Source organism: Neoarius graeffei, chromosome 4 (assembly GCF_027579695.1).
Source record: "Neoarius graeffei isolate fNeoGra1 chromosome 4, fNeoGra1.pri, whole genome shotgun sequence".
Classification (NCBI taxonomy): domain Eukaryota; kingdom Metazoa; phylum Chordata; class Actinopteri; order Siluriformes; family Ariidae; genus Neoarius; species Neoarius graeffei.
In genome coordinates, this window is record NC_083572.1 from 6044655 (window position 1) to 6065760 (window position 21106).

The 21106-nt window shown below is 43.9% G+C and overlaps 1 protein-coding gene across 1 annotated transcript in view; it reads left to right on the forward strand.

The window, feature by feature from the left end:
* The first annotated feature begins 3740 nt into the window (after positions 1 to 3740).
* Positions 3741 to 21106, forward strand: part of pttg1ipa (PTTG1 interacting protein a) — a 41576-nt gene continuing 24210 nt past the window's right edge. Inside the window, exons 1-2 of the mRNA XM_060918708.1 lie at positions 3741 to 3999; positions 5361 to 5413. Coding sequence (XP_060774691.1) covers positions 3924 to 3999; positions 5361 to 5413 — 129 coding nt within the window. The 5' untranslated portion in view covers positions 3741 to 3923. The remainder of the gene's footprint in view (positions 4000 to 5360; positions 5414 to 21106) is intronic.

Sequence of the window (21106 nt, forward strand, 5' to 3'; positions counted from 1 at the left end):
ATTCTTGAAAACATTTCACCTCTCATGGATCAGAATCAGAATCAGAATTCTGATGACAAGCTCACCTAATGTGTCATTGAGGCATCATGTTGGTGTGGGTCACTGGAGGCTGGGAGTGAACGGTGAGTCATTAGGGTGATCAAAGGATTGCCCGTTAGGGTGATCAATAGAAAGCTGACTCTCTCTGTCCTCCTGTGAGTCACCGAAAACAGCTGGGTCTTGGCGTGCACCCAGCCGTCTGGGAAGAGTGCCCAAGACCGCATTGTAGATGGTTGATAAATGATATCTTAGACCCCCACCTCTGTTCAGTGATGGCCGTTCCAGGTTGACAAAAATGGCTTCTTTAACTCCTCGCTCATACCAACGATCCTCTCTGGCTAAAATGCATACATTACAATCCTGAAATGAGTGTCCTTTGTTGTTAAGATGAATGTAGACAGCAGAGTCCTGGCCTGAGGAGCTGGCTCTCCTGTGTTGAGCCAAGCGCCTGTATAGCGGTTGTTTTGTTTCCCCAATATATGAGTAAGTGCATTCCTCACTGCACTGAATTGCATACACTACGTTGTCCTGTTTGTGTCTGGGTATTCTGTCCTTAGGGTGGACCAGTTTCTGCTTCAGGGTGTTACTGGGTCTGAAATGTACTGGAATGTTGTGTTTGTAGAAGATCCTCCTGAGTTTCTCAGATAGACCAGAAATGTAAGGAATGACAATGTTCTTGCGTTTGTTCCTGTTATCCTCCTTGTCCGTTATGTTCCTTTTTCTGCTCTTTAGGAAAGACCAGTTGGGATAACCGCAATTCCGAAGTGCTTTCTTGATATGATTCTGCTCCTTCTCTTTTCCCTCTGTCATTGTAGGAATGTTCTGAGCCCTATGTTGCAAGGTCCTAATGACCCCCAATTTATGTTCCAGTGGGTGGTGAGAGTCGAAAAGTAGGTACTGGTCTATGTGTGTGGGTTTCCGGTAGACCTCGACACTAAGGCTTCTGTCTTGTCTAATGTGTACATCACAATCCAAGAAGGCTAGATTATTCCCACTGACATCCTCCCGAGTGAAGTTGATGTTACTATCCACTGCATTGATGTGTTTCAAGAAAGCTTCCACCTCATGGATTTTGATTTTAACCCAGGCATCATCCACGTATCTAAACCAATGGCTGGGAGCAACTCCTGCAAAAGTGGTCAAAGCTATATGTTCCACTTCCTCCATGTATAAATTGGCCACAATAGGGAACACCGGTGAGCCCATGGCGCATCCATGCTTCTGTCTGTGGAAACTTTTATTAAACTGGAAATAAGTGGCAGTCAGGCAGAGGTCAAGCAGGGTGCAAATCTGATCCATGGTGAGGTTTGTTCTATCCAGTAAGGAGCTATCCTGAAGGAGTCGTTTTCTAACAGATTCGACTGCTTCTGTGGTGGGAATGCAGGTGAACAGAGAAGTGACATCGTAGGAAACCATGGTTTCATCTGAATCTAGTTTGAGATTCAGATGAAACCATGATGTGACAAATGACGTGTGTTAAGTACAAATTTTCAAGTCCTGTGCAGCGATGTGTGTACATAGTGGTGACTGTAATAACAACTGAAGTGAGGACGATCCTTGTGGTTTTCCGGAGAGGACACTTTTCGATGGACTCACATTTCAACCACATGTGAAGCTGTGCTGCAAATGTGTCTCGCATCTGGTTCAAGTCCTGTTTTTTAACACGCAGCAACCGAATACAGTATCCTCCTTCAAGAGAGAGAAATATTTTCTTCAAAATTCATTTACGACCTCATCATGGTCAGTGTTTTCCGAAGAGAACATTTCCAATGGATGAAGGATTCTGTCGGAGGAACTTAGTTTACAAAAAAATGTATCTTCCACTTAAATATCTTTCTATTGTGAATAAAAGTACAGTATACATCCCAAAGTAAAACCTAGCTAGTGCTAAAAAAAAATTGCAATTCTGAATTTAACCAGTAAAAGAGTCTTAGTGTAATAATTAAAGTAGAATTAAATGAAGGTCAAAAATGAGCCTGAACTTATAAGAGACATTAGTGCTGTAGGGTGGGCTGTAGATGTGTCCCTGTACAATAAGGTAGAAGAAACTCCTGTGTGTGTGTGTGTGTGTGTAGTCAAGTCAAGCTTGTTTGTTTGTATAGTGCTTTTAACAGTAGACATTGTCCCAAAGCAGCTTTACAGAATCTGAATGACCCAAGACATGAGCCAATTTTATCCTTAATCTATCCCCAATGAGCAAGCCTGTGGCAACGGTGACAAGGAAAACCCCTCCCAGACGACACGAGGAAGAAACCTCGAGAGGAACCAGACCCAAAAGGGAACCCATCCTCACCTGGACAACAACACACAACATGACTATAACATTAACAGTTTTAACATGAAGTCAGATTCGTTGATGTTATAACGCTTTATTAAAAAAAAAAATAAAAATATATATATATATATATATATATATATATATATATATATATATATATATATATATATACACTACCGTTCAAAAGTTTGGGGTCACCCAGACAATTTTGTGTTTTTCATGAAAAGTCACACTTTTATTTACCACCATAAGTTGTAAAATGAATAGAAAATATAGTCAAGACATTTTTCTGGCCATTTTGAGCATTTAATCGACCCCACAAATGTGATGCTCCAGAAACTCAATCTGCTCAAAGGAAGGTCAGTTTTATAGCTTCTCTAAAGAGCTCAACTGTTTTCAGCTGTGCTAACATGATTGTACAAGGGTTTTCTAATCATCCATTAGCCTTCTGAGGCAATGAGCAAACACATTGTACCATTAGAACACTGGAGTGAGAGTTGCTGGAAATGGGCCTCTATACACCTATGGAGATATTGCACCAAAAACCAGACATTTGCAGCTAGAATAGTCATTTACCACATTAGCAATGTATAGAGTGGATTTCTGATTAGTTTAAAGTGATCTTCATTGAAAAGAACAGTGCTTTTCTTTCAGAAATAAGGACATTTCAAAGTGACCCCAAACTTTTGAACGGTAGTGTATACTGGACCTAGTTACAGGAGTTAGTTATTCATAAAGACAACCGTGACTGAGAAACAGCCTGTTTATTACAGTTATGTAAGTTTAACCTGTTCAGTGAATTATTATATTTCTAAAAAATAATGACAGAAATATAATAATTGCTCAGCTTATATAACCATTCCAGTAAAATTTTCCAAATGAAACTGTGTGTTCACTTGCAATTTAAACACTTGGCTAACCACCTTTGTTGCTAGTTACTGTGAGCCGCCATATTGGAAGGGGCGGAAGTAAACTCAGCAGACGCATTCGTCGTTGTTTTCAGTTACTTTGCCGTTTTACACTGATTAAACTGGCTGTAACATATTCTCCTCTGTTGAAACGCATATATATATATATATATATATATATATATATATATATATATATATATATATGAGTATTTTCAATATTTTTTATTATTATTTTTAATGGAGTGTTGCTAAATGTAGCTAATTCTTAACTCCAGCATAAAGTCTGTGATGATTTTTTTTTAAATTACTGTCAGATCATGTATCTTAGGAAAAGTGATTCCTTGTGCTGGAGATATATTTTTTCCTTTTGTATTGGACGCAATTTGGAAAGTTGCCCCCTCCAAGATGGCGGAGCTGAATACGTGTCGTTTTTACTCTGAAGGGAGGGAGGGGAGCGTGGCAGATCACGTGACATAGTGCGCCTGGCCCCTCCCCTCACTGCACAAAGGGAATCAGGCAGCAGTGTGTGGTTGGTTGCAGGTGTTCCAGGTGTGTGAACCTCCTCTGGCTGATCTGATAGTGTTGTTGTTTTTATTTGATTTTATTTTTTTAACCACAAAGTGCTGCTTGTACACCTGAACATTCGTGGATTAATTATTGTTTGTGGGCAGTTGATTATTTTAAAGAAGATAAACATGAATTTGGGGATCTGTGTATCTCTGGTTCTGCTGCTTTGTGGTTTGAGCTTGACCTGGGCACAGACTAACGCAAGTAAGATGATACATATCAGTGTTTCTTTCTTTCTTGTTTTTATTATATGATACAGATCATTTTAATATAGATAATAATGTTGTGGTTTTGTGTGCATGTTATTATTTAAAGTGGAGAACAGTTCAATTAATGCAAATTGCTTGAATACATTACTGTCCATCTCAACGGATCAACTTTTTTCTTAAAAAAATGATCTAATAATATTATCTAAGAATGGAAAAATGCATTACAATACAGTTCCAAAAGTAATAAGTTTTGTTTTAAACACTTTGTTCTTATATACATTCCATCCCATCATGAACGATCACTTTTTTTAAATAAAAAAGTTATATTTTAAATCTAAAATTTTAGTTGAATCTACATCTTTAATAAGTCGGTAAAAGTCATTTGACATCACACCAACTATTAAATAAAAACCACTATATAGACAAATTGTAGAAATACATGCTATAAACAAACATCACTAGACAAAAAAAACAAAACAAAACAGAAATAGATACCATGACAAATTAATCAATTAAGTACTGAAGAGCCTTAACTTTTAAACAACTACTTTCAACTATGTTTCTAGGCAGATGATTCCAATGTATTCTACTTCTACTAATTAGTAATTCTACTATTACTACTACTCTTCTAAAATGACTAGATAGTATTAGTAATTCTACTAATGTATACTTCTAATGTAATTCAGTTAGAAGTATCGTTTATTTTTATACACGTCACCTATTTCATCATTTTAGGTGAGGCATTACAAAACTGTAAAGAAAAAAACCCCATAAATAATTCAGCTCGAACTTAAAATCTGTTCAGTTCAGTGTTCCTTCCTGTACATAAGCTTTCACTTGACTTAAAAATGATCATTTTACTTCTTTTTACAATAATCTTATCTAATTAAAAACACATCAGTCCATAGACTACTAACCGATACGATATCGATATTTGTTCCTTTTGTGTGATCTGTGTGTTCCTCATGAAACCCTGACCTCATGATCAAAACCGAACTTGCCCGACTTTTCCAACCTGATAAAATGTCGGTCTGAAAAACCGACCTATACAGTATATCTGAGCTCGAGTGTCAGTTTCCAGAAGCATTCTTCTCCCAGTTTGTCATTGTTGTGCTGTAAATCTGAACGTACCAACTCGGAGCTCAAATCCCTTCAGTCTTTCATCCTTTATTCCTAAGGGACTTCATGTAGTTGCTTGAATGTGTTGGTAAAACTAGGCCATGGAAACATCTGATTCCGCAGAGGTCTGTGTGTTAAACAGACCTACAACCGGATCTCCAAACATCTGGTTCATGATTACACAGGTTTCAACTAAACATTCATCTCAATCTTTCTTACTGTTTTTTCTTTCTCTAGCTTGTGAGAGCAAAACCAAAACAAGTTGCGAGGAATGTTTGACTAATGTGTCGGTAAGTGAGGCCTTTTTTTTTTTCCTTTCTTTGTTAAGATACTATACTTTATTCAGAAAATACAGGTGCAGTGTAGTATTTGGTACCCCAAAGTCTATTTCATTGTTCAGTTATTATTATTATTATTATTATTGAAGTCTTCATTCCAATTGGTTAGATGTTGATGAATTTTCTATTTTCTCTAGCATAATTTGTGACTTTAAATTCTCTAATACAGGATTTTTTTTTGTAACAACAAGCTAGGTTTTTGTGTTATTTCTTTCTTTCACACACAAAAAAAGAGAAGCAGACGGCAAAAAGCGTTAAGAGAACAACTGTTTATTGCTGCTGTAATGAAAGTGATAACAGGAAGTAACTACAGTAATTTCATGGACTTTCCACAACATTAGACATACAGTAACTACAAACATAAAAAGCACAACTCAGTTAAAAATCTTTGCATGTACCATAATTGTGGAACAAATTGTGGACGATGACCGGCTCCGTCACTGATTATTTTCCTTTCGCAGCACATCCAAATTTTGGCTGATCTTTTTGCAGTTGATTAGAAAGATTGTTTGTGTCCTCTCCTGCGCAACCGATTACATTTATCACACTTAATCGTGAAATAGCTTTCATGTTTCGGATCTCTCGTTCCATTCGACCTTCTACCCTTTCTATTTGAGTGGACACAGCGTTGGCGCACTGCATCGCTGCTGTTCTGTACCACATTTAGGAAGTGAGAACAAGGGAATTGTCCGGATTACAATCAAGAAGAGAAGAGGTCAGGGTTGCTTTCAATGACGTGCTGATAGAAAGAGAAGCAGGAGGGTGGAGGAGTTGAGGAACAGAGATCTGGTGTCTCAGGTGCTTTGTATGGGAATGTGGTATCTGTTAATCACACCGTCACCATCACACCTGAGAAACAGGTCTGGGTAGTGTGTGTGTGTGTGTGTGTGAGAGAGAGAGATTGCAGTAGCCGTTTTATGAATTTCAAATGTGTTCAGAATCAGAATTACTTTATTAATCCCCAGCAGTGTTGCCAGATTGGGCGGTTTTAAGTGCATTTTGGCGGATTTGAACATATTTTAGGCTGGAAAACGTCAGCAGTGTCTGGCAACACTGATCCCCAGAGGGAAATTCAAAATGTGTAATAGGGTTTATCAGTTGCCCTCACTTTCATAAAATCTGATGCATTTTTGTTTGGGTGTTCCTTTTCACCAATAAAGACATCCTGTAAAATTTTTTGACCATATTCAAAAGTCTAATGGTGGCACCATGAGGTTCATTTTTTGCCAAAAAACGCTTATTTTATTTTATGTTTTCGCGTAAGGTTTGAATCACAATGTTGGACTCCATTTATTGATTTCCTGTGACCCAGAGATCATGTTAAGAACCTTTGCAAGGGATTGAGAAGCATTAATGTGATTCATAATACATTTGGATTGTTTAAAAGTAGTTGAACAATGATTCAATGAACAGCTAAAACTCAAACTGTGCTTGATAATATATTTAGAATATGGACTAAAAATGTGTATCTAAGATATTTGGTATACTCTATAAGGTGCCATCATGTTTCATGAAAAGTGATCGAAATTTTATCATAAAATAGCAGCTTTTTCCATAACTTTGAGCTCCTGGTGCCACCATTAAACTTTTGAATTTTGTCAAAATATTTCACCCAGTGTGTTTTCTTACCAAAAGGAACATAAAAACAAGAATGCATCATGATCGGAGGAACTTTTCATTTTTAGGGGGCAACTGATGCACCCTAATGTGCAACCAAGCTCCTGAATCAAGGAAGAAGTAAACATGTCTAAAAATAGAAGATAAAATAGTCTTTAAAAAAGAATAAATACAAATAAAATAAATTTAAATAAGTTCAATAACTTAAGTAAAAGCAAAATGAAGTGATTTTATATACAATGATTCCTGTATAGGGCGGCACGGTGGTGTAGTGGTTAGCGCTGTCGCCTCACAGCAAGAAGGTCCGGGTTCGAGCCCCGTGGCCAGCGAGGGCCTTTCTGTGCGGAGTTTGCATGTTCTCCCTGTGTCCGCGTGGGTTTCCTCCGGGTGCTCCGGTTTCCCCCACAGTCCAAAGACATGCAGGTTAGGTTAACTGGTGACTCTAAATTGAGCGTAGGCGTGAATGTGAGTGTGAATGGTTGTCTGTGTCTATGTGTCAGCCCTGTGATGACCTGGCGACTTGTCCAGGGTGTACCCCGCCTTTCGCCCGTAGTCAGCTGGGATAGGCTCCAGCTTGCCTGCGACCCTGTAGAACAGGATAAAGCGGCTAGAGATAATGAGATGAGATGATTCCTATATACATATATTGCACCTGAGTTAAGGATACATGGTAAGAAGTGTACCACAGTTATACAGTAGTATTGTACAGCTTGACAGCAACAGGTAGGAATGATTTCCTGTGTCTCTCAGTTGTGCAGCGTGGAAGAATCAGCTGTTTACTGAATGTGCTCCTGTGGCTGATCAGCTCCTCATGTACAGGGTGGGAAGGACAGTCTAATGGCCCTTTTCCACTACCCTTTTTCAGCTCACTTCAGCTCGCTTCAGCTCACTTCAGCCCGACACGGCTCGCGTTTCGACTACCAAAAACCAGCACGACTCAGCTCGTTTCAGCCCTGCTTAGCCCCTAAAACTCGCACCGTTTTGGAGTGGGGCTGAAGCGAGCCAAGCCGTGCCGACTGAGGCTGGGGGCGTGAGCAGACACTCCCCTGTGCACTGATTGGTGAGGAGGCGTGTCCTCACATGCCCACACACGCCCCGCGAGCGCGCTGGGATCTGTAAACACCGCAAACCCGGAAGAAGAATAATTACGAATTACGAGAATTTCTGAAGCCTTATGCGCCTCGCCTCATCTATACGCTCTTGCCAGTATCTGTTGGCATTGTCGGTGACAACAAGCCACAGCACCAAGACCAGCAACACTAACGACTCCATGTCCTCCATGTTTATTGTTTACTATTCGGGTCGTGAGACTACCGCTTAAAAGATCACTGAATCAGTGACATACAGAGCATCGTGGACGAGTTCGCGGAGCGCAAGGCTCGTCGTATGCCCTTCAAATAATGCGCGCAGTAGGCTATTGATGTTTTATTATGAGCCATGTACAGTATCCTAATGTTTTTTGTTTCTGAGTTACATGTTCGTTTGAAGGACTTAATGTACAAAATAACATAGTTGCACCCGGTAGTGTTGAAATTGGTAAACACCGCAGTTGCGGACATTTTGTAGCCTAAAATGATGTTATGATAAGCTTTAATAAAATGCCCGGTCATTTGCCCCGCCCCCGGCCCGGCTCTGACTTGTTCCGCCACTGTCACTGACGTCACTGTTTGCGCTGCTTAACGACATCACGTGACGTCCACCCACTTTCGCTAACTCCACCCAATGTGTCCACCCACTTCCAGCCAGCACGGTTCAGCGCGGTTGTAGTCGAAATGCAACTTCAATAGCCCCGCTCAGCTCGACTCAGCTCGGCACGGCACGGCACGGCTCAGCCGCGTTTGTAGTGGAAAAGCGGCATAAGATTGTTTTTATTTTGGACAGTGTCCTCTTCTCCGACACCACTGTCAGAAAGTCCAGTTCCACGCCTATAACATGGCCAGCCTTCCTGATGATCTTATTGAGTCTGTTAGTGTCCTTCACCGTCAAGCCGCTGCCCCAGCAGACGACAGCGTACAGGATGGCGCTGGCCACCACAGACTCACAGAACATCCGCAGCATCGTTCAGCAGATGTTGAAAGACCTCAGCCGTCTCAGAAAATAGAGCCAGCTCTGGCCCTTTTTGTATACAGTGTCCACGTTTTTGGACCAGTCCAGTTTATTGTCCAAGCACACCCCCAGGTACTTATATTCCTCCACCACGTCCACACTGACCCCTTGGATGTTAACAGGGTTCACCGGAGCGCTGATTCTCTTCAGATCGACCACCAGGTCTTTCGTCTTCGTCACGTTGAGCTGTAGGTGGTTCTTCCTGCTCCACGTGACAAAGTTGTCCACCACCATCCTGTACTCGCTCTCATCACCACCAGTAATACGTCCAAAACTGTAGAGTCATCAGAAAATTTCTGGAGATGGCAGGTCTCCATGCAGTAGTTGAAATCAGTGGTGTAGAGAGTGAAAAGGAAAGGAGAAAGGACAGTCCCTTGTAGAGCCCCGGTATTGCTGATCACTCTGTCCGACACACAGCCCTGCAAGCACACGTACTCTGGTCTGCCAGTCAAATAATCTACAATCCAGGACACCAGTGGGGCATCCACCTGCATCGCTGTCAACTTCTCACCCAGCAGAGCCGGCCGGATGGTGTCAAAAGCACTGGAGAAATCAAAATCATGATCCTCACAGTGCTGGCTGGCTTGTCCAGGTGTCCGTAGACTTTGTTGAGCAGGTAGATGATTGCGTCCTCTACTCCAAGATGGGGCTGGTAGGCAAACTGAAGGGGGTCAAGAAGTGGTTGGACCATAGGCCGGATCTGCTCCAGGATGAGTCTCTCCAGGGTCTTCATAATGTGTGACGTCAATGCCACGGGCCTGTAGTCTTTGAAGTCGCTGGGACGTGGCTTCTTCGGTACAGGGACAAGGCATGACGTCTTCCACAGCACGGGGACCCTCTGAAGATCCAGGCTCAAGTTGAAGACATGCTGAAGTACTCCACTTAGCTGGAGGGCACAGGTCTTTAGGGCCCTGGGGCTAACACCATCTGGGCCTGCTGATTTTCCTGCATGGAGTCTCTTCAGCTGTCTTCTCACTTGCTCCTTGCTGATGATCAGTGTGAGGGTGATGGGTGGGGGAGGGATGAAGGTGTTTCTTTGGGGGGGGGTGCTCAGCCAGGGGGTCTGTTGAGGAGGTGCGAGCAAAGTCATGAAATGGGGATGAGGTTGGGCAAGAAGAGGCGGGGTAGGGGAGAGAATGTAAAGTGTGTGGTTGTAGCCATCCCGCAGAAGAGTGGTGGTGGTGGGTTGGGGTCACGCCATCAAATCTGTTAAAGTAGATATTCAGCTCATTCGCCCTTTCCACATTACCATCCACTCTTTCACTGTTGGTTGGCTTGTAACCATTGATGGTCTTCATTCCACTCCACACCTCTCTCATGTTGTTCTGTTGGGGTTTCCACTCCAATTTCCTCCTGTGCTTATCCTTGGCCTCCCTGATCGTTGCTCTCAGTTCACGCTGTACTCCTCGCACCTTCTCCTTGTTGCCGGCTCTGAAAGCCCTCTTCTCATTTAAGAGGGCTTTGATGTCCTTCGTTACCCACGGCTTGTTGTTGGGGTAACAGCTGACAGTCCTAGCTGGGACAATGGTGTCCACACAGAAGTTGATGTATCCCGTGATGCACTCTGTGAGCCCATCAGTGTCGTCTCCGTGGGGCTCACACAGTGTCTGGCAGTCTGTCACCTCGAAGCATCCCTGCAGTGTTTTGTTGGCCTTGTCTTGCCCCTTTTCCACCAAAGCAGTTCCAGGGCTGGTTCGGGGCCAGTGCTTAGTTTGGAACCGGGTTTTCTGTTTCCACTGACAAAGAACTGGCTCTGGGGCCAGAAAAAACGGTTCCAGGCTAGCACCAACTCTCTGTTGGGCCAGAAGAAAGAACTGCTTACGTCAGCGGAGGGGCGGAGTTGTTAAGACCAACAACAATAACAAGACTGCGAAAGATCACCATTTTTAAGCGACAAGAAGCAGGAGCTGTACAAACGCGAAGTCATCCATTATTATTATTAGGGCCCGAGCCCTATAGGGCGAAGGCCCTATTGTTCTTGTAAGAGTTCACTATTATTAGGGCCCGAGCCCTATGGGCGAAGGCCCTATTGTTCTTGTAAGAGTTCACTATTATTATTCTTCCGTCTTCTTCTTCTTCTTCTTCTTCCGTCTTCTTCTTCTTCTTTATTTTTCTCCGCTGTTGGGCCATTTTCGGGGCGCTTGCCATGGGCGAAAACGCACGAAATTTGGCACCAGTTCCGAGAATTGCCACCGTTACTCAGAACCAGAGGCCCAAACTTGGCCGGGGCTCAGGGCCTCCATAGCGCCCCCTAAGTCGTTGTGATTTTGGCCTCCCGCATTAAGGTGCCTGGTTGCCATATAGTTTGTAGTAGTGGCATGCAATTTGGTACGCATATGTATCTCACTAAGCCGGACAAAAATGTAATGCCAATGCATTAGCCACGCCCAACAGGAAGTGAGGTAATTTCACTTTTGTGCGAAATGCATGGCCACGAAGACGGCGCAACTCCTCCTAGACCGTTCATAGGAATGTCACCAAAATTGATACACATCATCTACAGACATGGCTGACAAAAGTTACTAAATACGTTTCACGTAGGATTAACCGTTCAGAAGTTATGCGTCAATCAATTTTCGATGCAAAATTTTACATGCTTAAAAATTCATAACAAATCTTCTGATTGCTCAAAACTGCTCATACTTCACACGCAAATCACTCATTGGGCTTCTGACATGTTACCCAATTTCTGTGATGTTTCGCCACTGGGGGCGCTATTTTTGGGCAAAAATTCCAATCTTTCCTCAATTTTGGTCAAACTTCACGGCCACCCTCTTACTACCTCCCATGTCATGTATACCACGTTCTGGAAATTTTCGTCCATGGGGGGCGCTGTTTTTGTCCGACGCAATTGCTCCAAAACGGGTTTTTGGTAAATAATTCCATAATGCTTTTCCTTCACATCACTTCCTCGTGATAGTTCGTTGCTGTTGTAGACACTTTTTTTTCCAACTCATAATCGCTCATGTACAGCATAGCGCCACCTACTGACATGGAAAAAACCAAAAAATTTATTCTTCAAAAATCTATATCTCATCTTCTATTTACTCAATTGTCATCAAACTTCATACGCAAACTCTTCATAGCTCACCTGACGTTTACGCCAAATTTTGTGCACTTTTGCCCTTGGGGGTGCTGGTTATGGCAAAAATGATATTGCAGCTTCTGATTTGTCAAACTTGCCAAGCAAACTCTTTACAAGACCCTTATTGGGGCGCTTGCCATGGTCGACAACGCACGAAATTTGGCTCCTTTTTCTTAGACTGCTACCGCTACTGAGAACCAGAAGCCCAGATCCAGGCGGGCCTCAGGGCCTCTATAGCGCCCCCTAACTCTTTGTGATTTTGGCCACCCGCATTAAGGTGCCTGGTTGCCATGTAGTTTGTAGTAGTGGCATTCCCTTTGGTACGCATATGTATCTCACTAAGCCGGACAAAAATGTAATGCCAATGCATTAGCCACGCCCAACAGGAAGTGAGGTAATTTCACTTTTGTGCGAAATGCATGGCCACGAAGACGGCGCAACTCCTCCTAGACCGTTCATAGGAATGTCACCAAAATTGATCCACATCATCTACAGACATGGCTGACAAAAGTTACTAAATAGGTTTCACGTAGCATAAACCGTTCAGAAGTTATACGTCAATCAATTTTCAGTGCAACATTTTACATGCTTAAAAATTCATAACAAATCTTCTACTTGCTCAAAACTGCTCATACTTCACACGCAGATCACTCATTGGGCATCTGACATGTTACCCACTTTCTGTGATATTTCGCCACTGGGGGCGCTATTTTTGGGCAAAAATTCCAGTCTTTCCTCAAATTTGGTCAAACTTCACGGCCACCCTCTTCCTACCTCCCATGTCATGTATACCACATTTTGGGAATTTTCGTCCATGGGGGGCGCTGTTTTTGGCCGACGCAATTGCTCCAAAACGGGTTTTTGGTAAATTATTCCATAATGCTTTTCCTTCACACCACTACCTTGTGATAGTGCGTTGGTGTTGTAGACACTTATTTTTCCAACTCATAATCGCTCATGTACAGCATAGCGCCAACTACTGACATGGGAAAAACCAAAAATTTTATTCTTCAAAAATCTATATCTCATCTTCTATTTACTCAATTGTCATCAAACTTCATACGCAAACTCTTCATAGCTCACCTGATATGTACGCCAAATTTTGTGCACTTTCGCCCCTGGGGGTGCTGGTTATGGCAAAAATGATATTGCAGCTTCTGATTTGTCAAACTTGGCAAGCAAACTCTTTACAAGACCCTTATTAGGGCGCTATTATTATTAGGGCCCGAGCACCGTACAGTGCGAGACCCTATCGTTGCCATGTGTCCAATTCTGTTCTTTGTCGCCATTGCGGGAGTAATGTCTCTTGCCGAAGAAGCTGTGGAAGGTATTTCGCGGAGACGCATGCCCCCGCCCCCCTTGGCCGCTGGCGCGAGGGCCCGTCGAGGCCGCTTGCGGCTTTAATTATTCTTCCGTCTTATTCTTCTTCTTCTTCTTCTTCTTTATTTTTCTCCGCTGTTGGGCCATTTTCGGGGCGCTTGCCATGGGCGAAAACGCACCAAATTTGGCACCACTTCCGAGAATTGCCACCGCTACTCAGAACCAAAAGCCCAAACTTGGCCGGGGCTCAGGGCCTCTATAGCGCCCCCTAAGTCGTTGTGATTTTGGCCTCCCGCTTTAAGGTGCCTGGTTGCCATATAGTTTGTAGTAGTGGCATGCCATTTGGTATGCATATGTATCTCACTAAGCCGGACAAAAATGTAATGCCAATGCATTAGCCACGCCCAACAGGAAGTGAGGTAATTTCACTTTTGTGCGAAATGCATGGCCACGAAAACGGCGCAACTCCTCCTACACCGTTCATAGGAATGTCACCAAAATTGATACACATCATCTACAGACATGGCTGACAAAAGTTACTAAATACGTTTCACGTAGGATAAACCGTTCAGAAGTTATACGTCAATCAATTTTCACTTCAAAATTTTACATGCTAAAAAATTCATAACAAATCTTCTAATTGCTCAACACTGCTCATTCTTCACACGCTAATCACTCATTGGGCTTCTGACATGTTACCCAATTTCTGTGATATTTCGCCACTGGGGGCGCTATTTTTGGGCAAAAAATCCAATCTTTCCTCAAATTTGGTCAAACTTCACGGCCACCCTCTTACTACCTCCCATGTCATGTATACCACATTTTGGGAATTTTCGTCCATGGGGGGCGCTGTTTTTGGCCGACGCAATTGCTCCAAAACGGGTTTTTGGTAAATTATTCCATAATGCTTTCCCTTCACACCACTACCTTGTGATAGTACGTTGCTGTTGTAGACACTTATTTTTCCAACTCATAATCGCTCATGTACAGCATAGCGCCACCTACTGACATGGGAAAAACCAAAAAATTTATTCTTCAAAAATCTATATCTCATCTTCTATTTACTCAATTGTCATCAAACTTCATACGCAAACTCTTCATAGCTCGCCTGACATATACGCCAAATTTTGTGCACTTTCGCCCCTGGGGGTGCTGGTTATGGCAAAAATGATATTGCAGCTTCTGATTTGTCAAACTTGGCAAGCAAACTCTTTACAAGACCCTTTTTGGGGCGCTTGCCATGGTCGACAACGCACGAAATTTGGCTCCTTTTTCTTAGACTGCCACCGCTACTGAGAACCAGAAGCCCAGATCCAGGCGGGCCTCAGGGCCTCTTTAGCGCCCCCTAAGTCGTTGTGATTTTGGCCTCCCGCATAAAGGTGCCTGGTTGCCATGTAGTTTGAAGTAGTGGCATGCCATTTGGTACGCATATGTATCTCACTATGCCGGACAAAAATGTAATGCCAATGTATTAGCCACGCCCAAAAGGAAGTGAGGTAATTTCACTTTTGTGCGAAATGCATGGCCACGAGGACGGCGCAACTCCTCCTAGGCCGTTCATAGGAATGTCACCAAAATTGATAGACATCATCTACAGACATGGCTGACAAAAGTTCCTAAATACGTTTCACGTAGGATAAGCCGTTCAGAAGTTATACGTCAATCAATTTTCAATGCAAAATTTTACATGCTTAAAAATTCATAATAAATCTTCTAATTGCTCAAAACTGCTCATACTTCACACGCAAATCACTCATTGGGCTTCTGACATGCTACCCAAATTCTGTGATATTTCGCCACTGGGGGCGCTATTTTTGGGCAAAAAATCCAATCTTTCCTCAAATTTGGTCAAACTTCACGGCCACCCTCTTACTACCTCCCATGTCATGTATACCCCATTTTGGGAATTTTCGTCCATGGGGGGCGCTGTTTTTGGCCGACGCAATTGCTCCAAAACGGGTTTTTGGTAAATAATTCCTTAATGCTTTTCCTTCACACCACTACCTTGTGATAGTACGTTGCTGTTGTAGACACTTATTTTTCCAACTCATAATCGCTCATGTACAGCATAGCGCCACCTACTGACATGGGAAAAACCAAAACATTTTTTCTTCAAAAATCAATATCTCATCTTCTATTTACTCAATCTTGATCAAACTTGATACGCACACTCTTAACAGGTCACCTGACATATCTCCCAAATTTTGTAAACTTTTGCCACTGGGGGCGCTGTTTTCAGGCAACATTTTATATCTCGGCTTCTGATTGGTCAAACTTGATCAAACTTGACACAACAACTCTTCATAGGTCCCTTGACATGTATACCAAATTTGGTGAACTTTCACCACTGGGGGCGCTCATTGCGCTGTATCAGTTGCAGGAGAGGTGTTTACAATCATGAGGCACCAGGAGTATGTTGTTTTGGTTGCCTTAAACACACATGACTTGTGGGGAATGGGTAGGCAGTCGGGAGCAAGTGTTGTAGCGTTACATACAGACTAATAGATGTCTAACAGAAGACAATCCTATGTAGCTATAGCTTGGTGACTGATGAGGTAAATACATTAATTTGGTTGGGAAGCCATGGCATAAAATTTTCTGTCCGTGACAACATCTCAGCGCACCGTGTACTCTGTGTCCGATTCTGTGCTTTGTCGCCATTGTGGGAGTAATTAATCTCTTGCCGAAGAAGCTGTGGAAGGTATTTCGCGGGGACGCATGCCCCCGCCCCCCTTGGCCGCTGGCGCGAGGGCCCGTCGAGGCCGCTTGCGGCTTTAATTATTATTGTTGTTGCTGCTGCTTCTTCCGTGTTGTTTTTGCTTCAATATTCGCGCCAAGGTTTATGCAGACGTAGCGATGTAACTGACGTATACAGCGACGTAATGACGTGTCTTCTCTTAGCACCGCGAGCTATGGAAAAGCAAACTGGTTCTCAGCTGGCTCACAAGTTGAACGAGTTGTGAACCAGCACCGGCTCCGAACCAGCCCTGGAACTGATTTGGTGGAAAAGAGGTATCTGTCCATCTCCTCACTGTCTTTGATGTGGTGGGCAGGCTCTTCACCAGAGGCACATAGCAGGGGGAGAGGTGAATCGGATTGTGGTCTGACCAGTGCCCAGGAGGGAAGAGCTGTAAGCCTCTTTAACATTAGCATACAGCAGGTCTATTGTTCTTCCCTCTCTGGTAGGACAGTTCACAAATTGGGTGAAAGTGGAAAGTGTTTTGTCCAAATTAACATGATTAAAATCACCCGAGACAGCAATGAATGCACTCGGGTGTTGAGTCTGTAGCTAAGCTATTGCAGAGTGAATAGTGTCACAAGCAGTTTGCAGAGGGGGGAAACATAAACAGCCACCATGATAACATTAGAAAACTCCCTGGGCAGATAATATGGACGAAGTCCGACAGCACACAGTTCAACACCCGGGCTGCAGATGCGCTCCTTCACGGTGATGTGAGCTGGGTTACACCACTGGTTGTTCACAAGAACGGCAAGCCCTCCCCCTTTGCGCTTACCGCTCCTGGCGCAGTCTCTGTCCGCACGCACCGTGTGGAAGCCCCTGATTTTAGTGTTGTCGTCAGGAACATCCCGGTGCAGCCATGTCTCCACGAAGCACATTAAACTGCACTCCCGATACTCTGGTATTCTTATGCCACTTTTCCACTACCAACGCGGCTGAGTCGGGCTGAGCCATGCCGTGCTGAGTCGAGCTGAGCGGGGCTTTTGGAGTTGCATTTCGACTACAACCGCGCTGAACCGTGCTGGCTGGAAATGGGTGGACACATTGGGTGGAGTTAGCGAAAGTGGGTGGACGTCACGTGATGTCGTTAAGCAGCGCAAACAGTGACATCAGTGAGCTTTTAAGCGGTAGTCTCACAACCCGGATAGTAAACAATAAACATGGAGGACATGGAGTCGTTAGTGTTGCTGGTCTTGGTGCTGTGGCTTGTTGTCACCGACAACGCGAACAGATACTGGCAAGAGCGTATAGATGAGGCGAGGCGCATAAGGCTTCATAATTCTCGTAATTCGTAATTATTCTTCTTCCGGGTTTACGGTGTTTACAGATCCCAGCGTGCTCGCGGGGCGTGTGTGGGCATGTGAGGACACTCCTCCCCACCAATCAGTGCACAGGGGAGTGTCTGCTCATGCCCCCAGCCTCACTCGGCTCGCTTTGGCTCGCTTCAGCCCTACTCCAAAACGGTGCGAGTTTTAGGGGCTAAGCAGGGCTGAAGCGAGCTGAGTCGTGCTGTTTTTTGGTAGTCGAAACGCGAGCCGTGTCGGGCTGAAGTGAGCTGAAGCGAGCTGAAGTGAGCTGAAAAAGGGTAGTGGAAAAGGGCCATTAGTGAAGTTCAGTACACGGAATCTTTGAACCAGTCCCTGTCAAACCCCAAGCTTTTACAAATATGACCTGATTTTCTCTTCTCTCTTTTTCAAGTTTCATTGAGAAAGAATCAGTTCTTCTTTTTCTGCTCAAGCTTCTGCATGAGCTCGGGCTTTTCTTCACAGATGCATTGTTTGCCCTACATACAGCACTTATTATTACAGCACTGAATACTGTCTGCGCTCAATTAAACCAACAAACAAAACATTCCTGATGCAACACTGACTTCAGCTGTATGACCAAAATGATTCGTAATGTGAAGAGTATTTTAGTGTATTATAAAATATTCATGCCAGTATTGTAGTCGAGTCACTAAACCTCGAGTCTGAGTCCAGTCTCGAGTCATCAGTGTTCAAGTCCGTGTCATTAAAGAAAATTTCGAGTCAAGTCCGAGAACAAGACTCCACCTGCACCATTTGATGGTGGTGGCTGTTGCTGCCTTTAGGCGACTCATTTTAGATTTTTCGGATCACGGATCCGCCGACGGCAGTTAAATACTACCGCTAGAAAAATAAAAAGTCTGTGCGTATTTTTATTTTTATTTTCACCGCCGAAACGTACAAAAAGAAATGTAAAAAAAAAAATAGTCACATATTTTTCTTGTAACAGCACTGTATCCCTAGCCTGGGAAATCCCATGCTGCTTTGCACAATCGTTCCGATCTGAAAAGACAGCATGGAAACTATGGTCTAAAGGCTCGCCTGAGTTAGGGAGCCAATCAGAGAGTGGGGAGGGGTGGAAAGACGGTGACGCGTACTACTCGACAAATGGAAGCTTGTAGTTTATTTGGGACTGTTTACGGATCACATTTAACATGGCGGCGAGCGATACGAACCAAACTTTCGATCAAGCTTTGTCTTGCACAAACGGCAGTAATCGTTCGGTGCCATTGTTTTCCTATTTTTGTTTTGCCTTCTCTTTCTCTTTCCTTCTCTTCTTCGCCTCTTCGTCTTCTTCGTCGCTCTAACTACGTCACCGGGTACAACTGCCATGATTGGCCATGGGCTACGTATACGCCAAATGATAGACATTCGCAACGTCCAATAAACGGCCGTTGACAATCGTAAACCACACCTCCCCTACGAGAAATTCAGTAGGCGGATTCCAGACCATATTTCACTTGTCATATGGTCTGGTGTTAACCAGACTACTGTATCCCTGGTACTAGGTCATATTTCTTTAAGTAAAAAGTATTAGAATCGCAAATACAAACGACAACGTGTGCTGTATATATCCACAGCCGAGTCCGAAAACGAAACTATTTACGACATTGAGTATTCACTTGAATGTTTTTATGGTATTTACGACCACTTTACGACAGTGTCAACCTCGTGCTGACCATGGCTGACGCTGACAGCATGGATTCCGAGCTATCGCCTCAACTGTACGTAAGCATAAAGTGTGGTAAAGAAAAGTCTTTTCACTGTCTCACTAACCAAAACGTGGGCGATTTCGTCTCTCAAGCGTTGAAAGTAAACAATGAAAAGATCAAAACGATCTTTGGTTCTCAGAAAGAAGGTGGTGATGTAACGAGCGCGATGCCGAATATGCCTGCCATAACGTTAGTTCGTGATTTTGGCTGCAAGTATCTGACTGTGGAATTAGAAAAGGATGGTGCCGCAGAGAGTCCTATCGAATCAAGTAGTGTATCAGCCTTCGATGTGCTCATGAGAGCTCAACGGTCATATGACCACATACCTTCAGAGAAGTAATATGGACCCTTTTCAGTCACGTGACCTTTGTAAACGCGACCGCCATTTTGGACATGTAGTGGACTTCGGCTCAAATCGGTTTGAATGCGAGGAAGGCGACAAACATAAAAGAAAAAGGAGCGAGATGCAGAAAACTGTATTTACTAGTTTACTGTAATTATGATCTGGCAGCTATTTACACCGGATCCAGTGTAAATAGCTGCCGGAGCCAACGTCCGGCCGGGCCGCGAGCGAGCGCGCTGGCTCCGGCCGGGCCGCGAGCGAGCGCGCTGGCTCCGGCCGGGCCGCGAGCGAGCGCACTGGCTCCGCGGCCGCTGGCTCCGGCCGGGCCGCGAGCGAGCGCGCTGGCTCCGCGGCCGCTGGCTCCGGCCGGGCCGCGAGCGAGCGCGCTGGCTCCGCGGCCGCTGGCTCCGGCCGGGCTGCGAGCGAGCGCGCTCCGGAACCTCGGACGTTGGCTCCGGCAGCTATTTACACTGGATCCGGTGTAAATAGCTGCCAGATCATAATTACAGTAAACTAGAATGGAATGTTAACAGCAATGTAATGCCTTTTCTGGCTAATTTTATTCGTCTTACCTCCAACAAAGTGGTCACTACACAAGCGTTGGTATGCCGCTATCCATCTTCTCCGTCGGTCAGCATCTACCGGGATCCGATAAAATGATAACCCTTGCCTTGTTTGTTGATGGTTACTACATCCAGGTGCACAACAATATAGTGGCATGATGGAAGTCTTGCTGAAAATAAACACTTTCTTTGCTGCCGTTCCTCAATGTTGGCTGTGGTAAACTACTGGTAGTACATGTCCAAAATGGCGGCCGCGTTTGTCGTGACGTCACGTGAAAAGGGTCCATACACAAGAACACACACACACTATATATGTGTGTAAAGTCTGTCTCTTGAATTTAAATTATTTTATCATCTTAATCCGACATTGAAATTTTGCCATGCAAAAAAAAAAAAATTAGACAAGGACACTTTTATTTTTATTTCGACCGACATCATCAAAAATATGTTGAAAAAATCCGTGAACCTAAAGATAAAAAATGGGTGGCCTTATGTGAAAGCGTCTCTGCTACTGCGTTGGATTAACGTTCCTGCTCAACTGCACCGTTTTAGTTAACAGGCTACAGATAAAAAGCTTGTTCATCGCTCAGCAAGCAAGCCCCGCCCACTATCAACAGGGCAAATAACATGAGAGAGGGTTAACACTAGCTAGTTCATCGCTCAGCATGCAAGCCCCGCCCACTATCAACAGAGCAATGAACATAGCGTGTCACTTCCTTCTCTGGGTAGAGTCTCGCCAAATGACAATTGAAATTCGAGGTTGTCCCCGTCGTCTCCTCGATAGTTCTTCTACAATTGGAACACATAGCAGGGCATTTTTTTTCCCACTGCACGAGAAGTCTGTAGAAGCAAAGT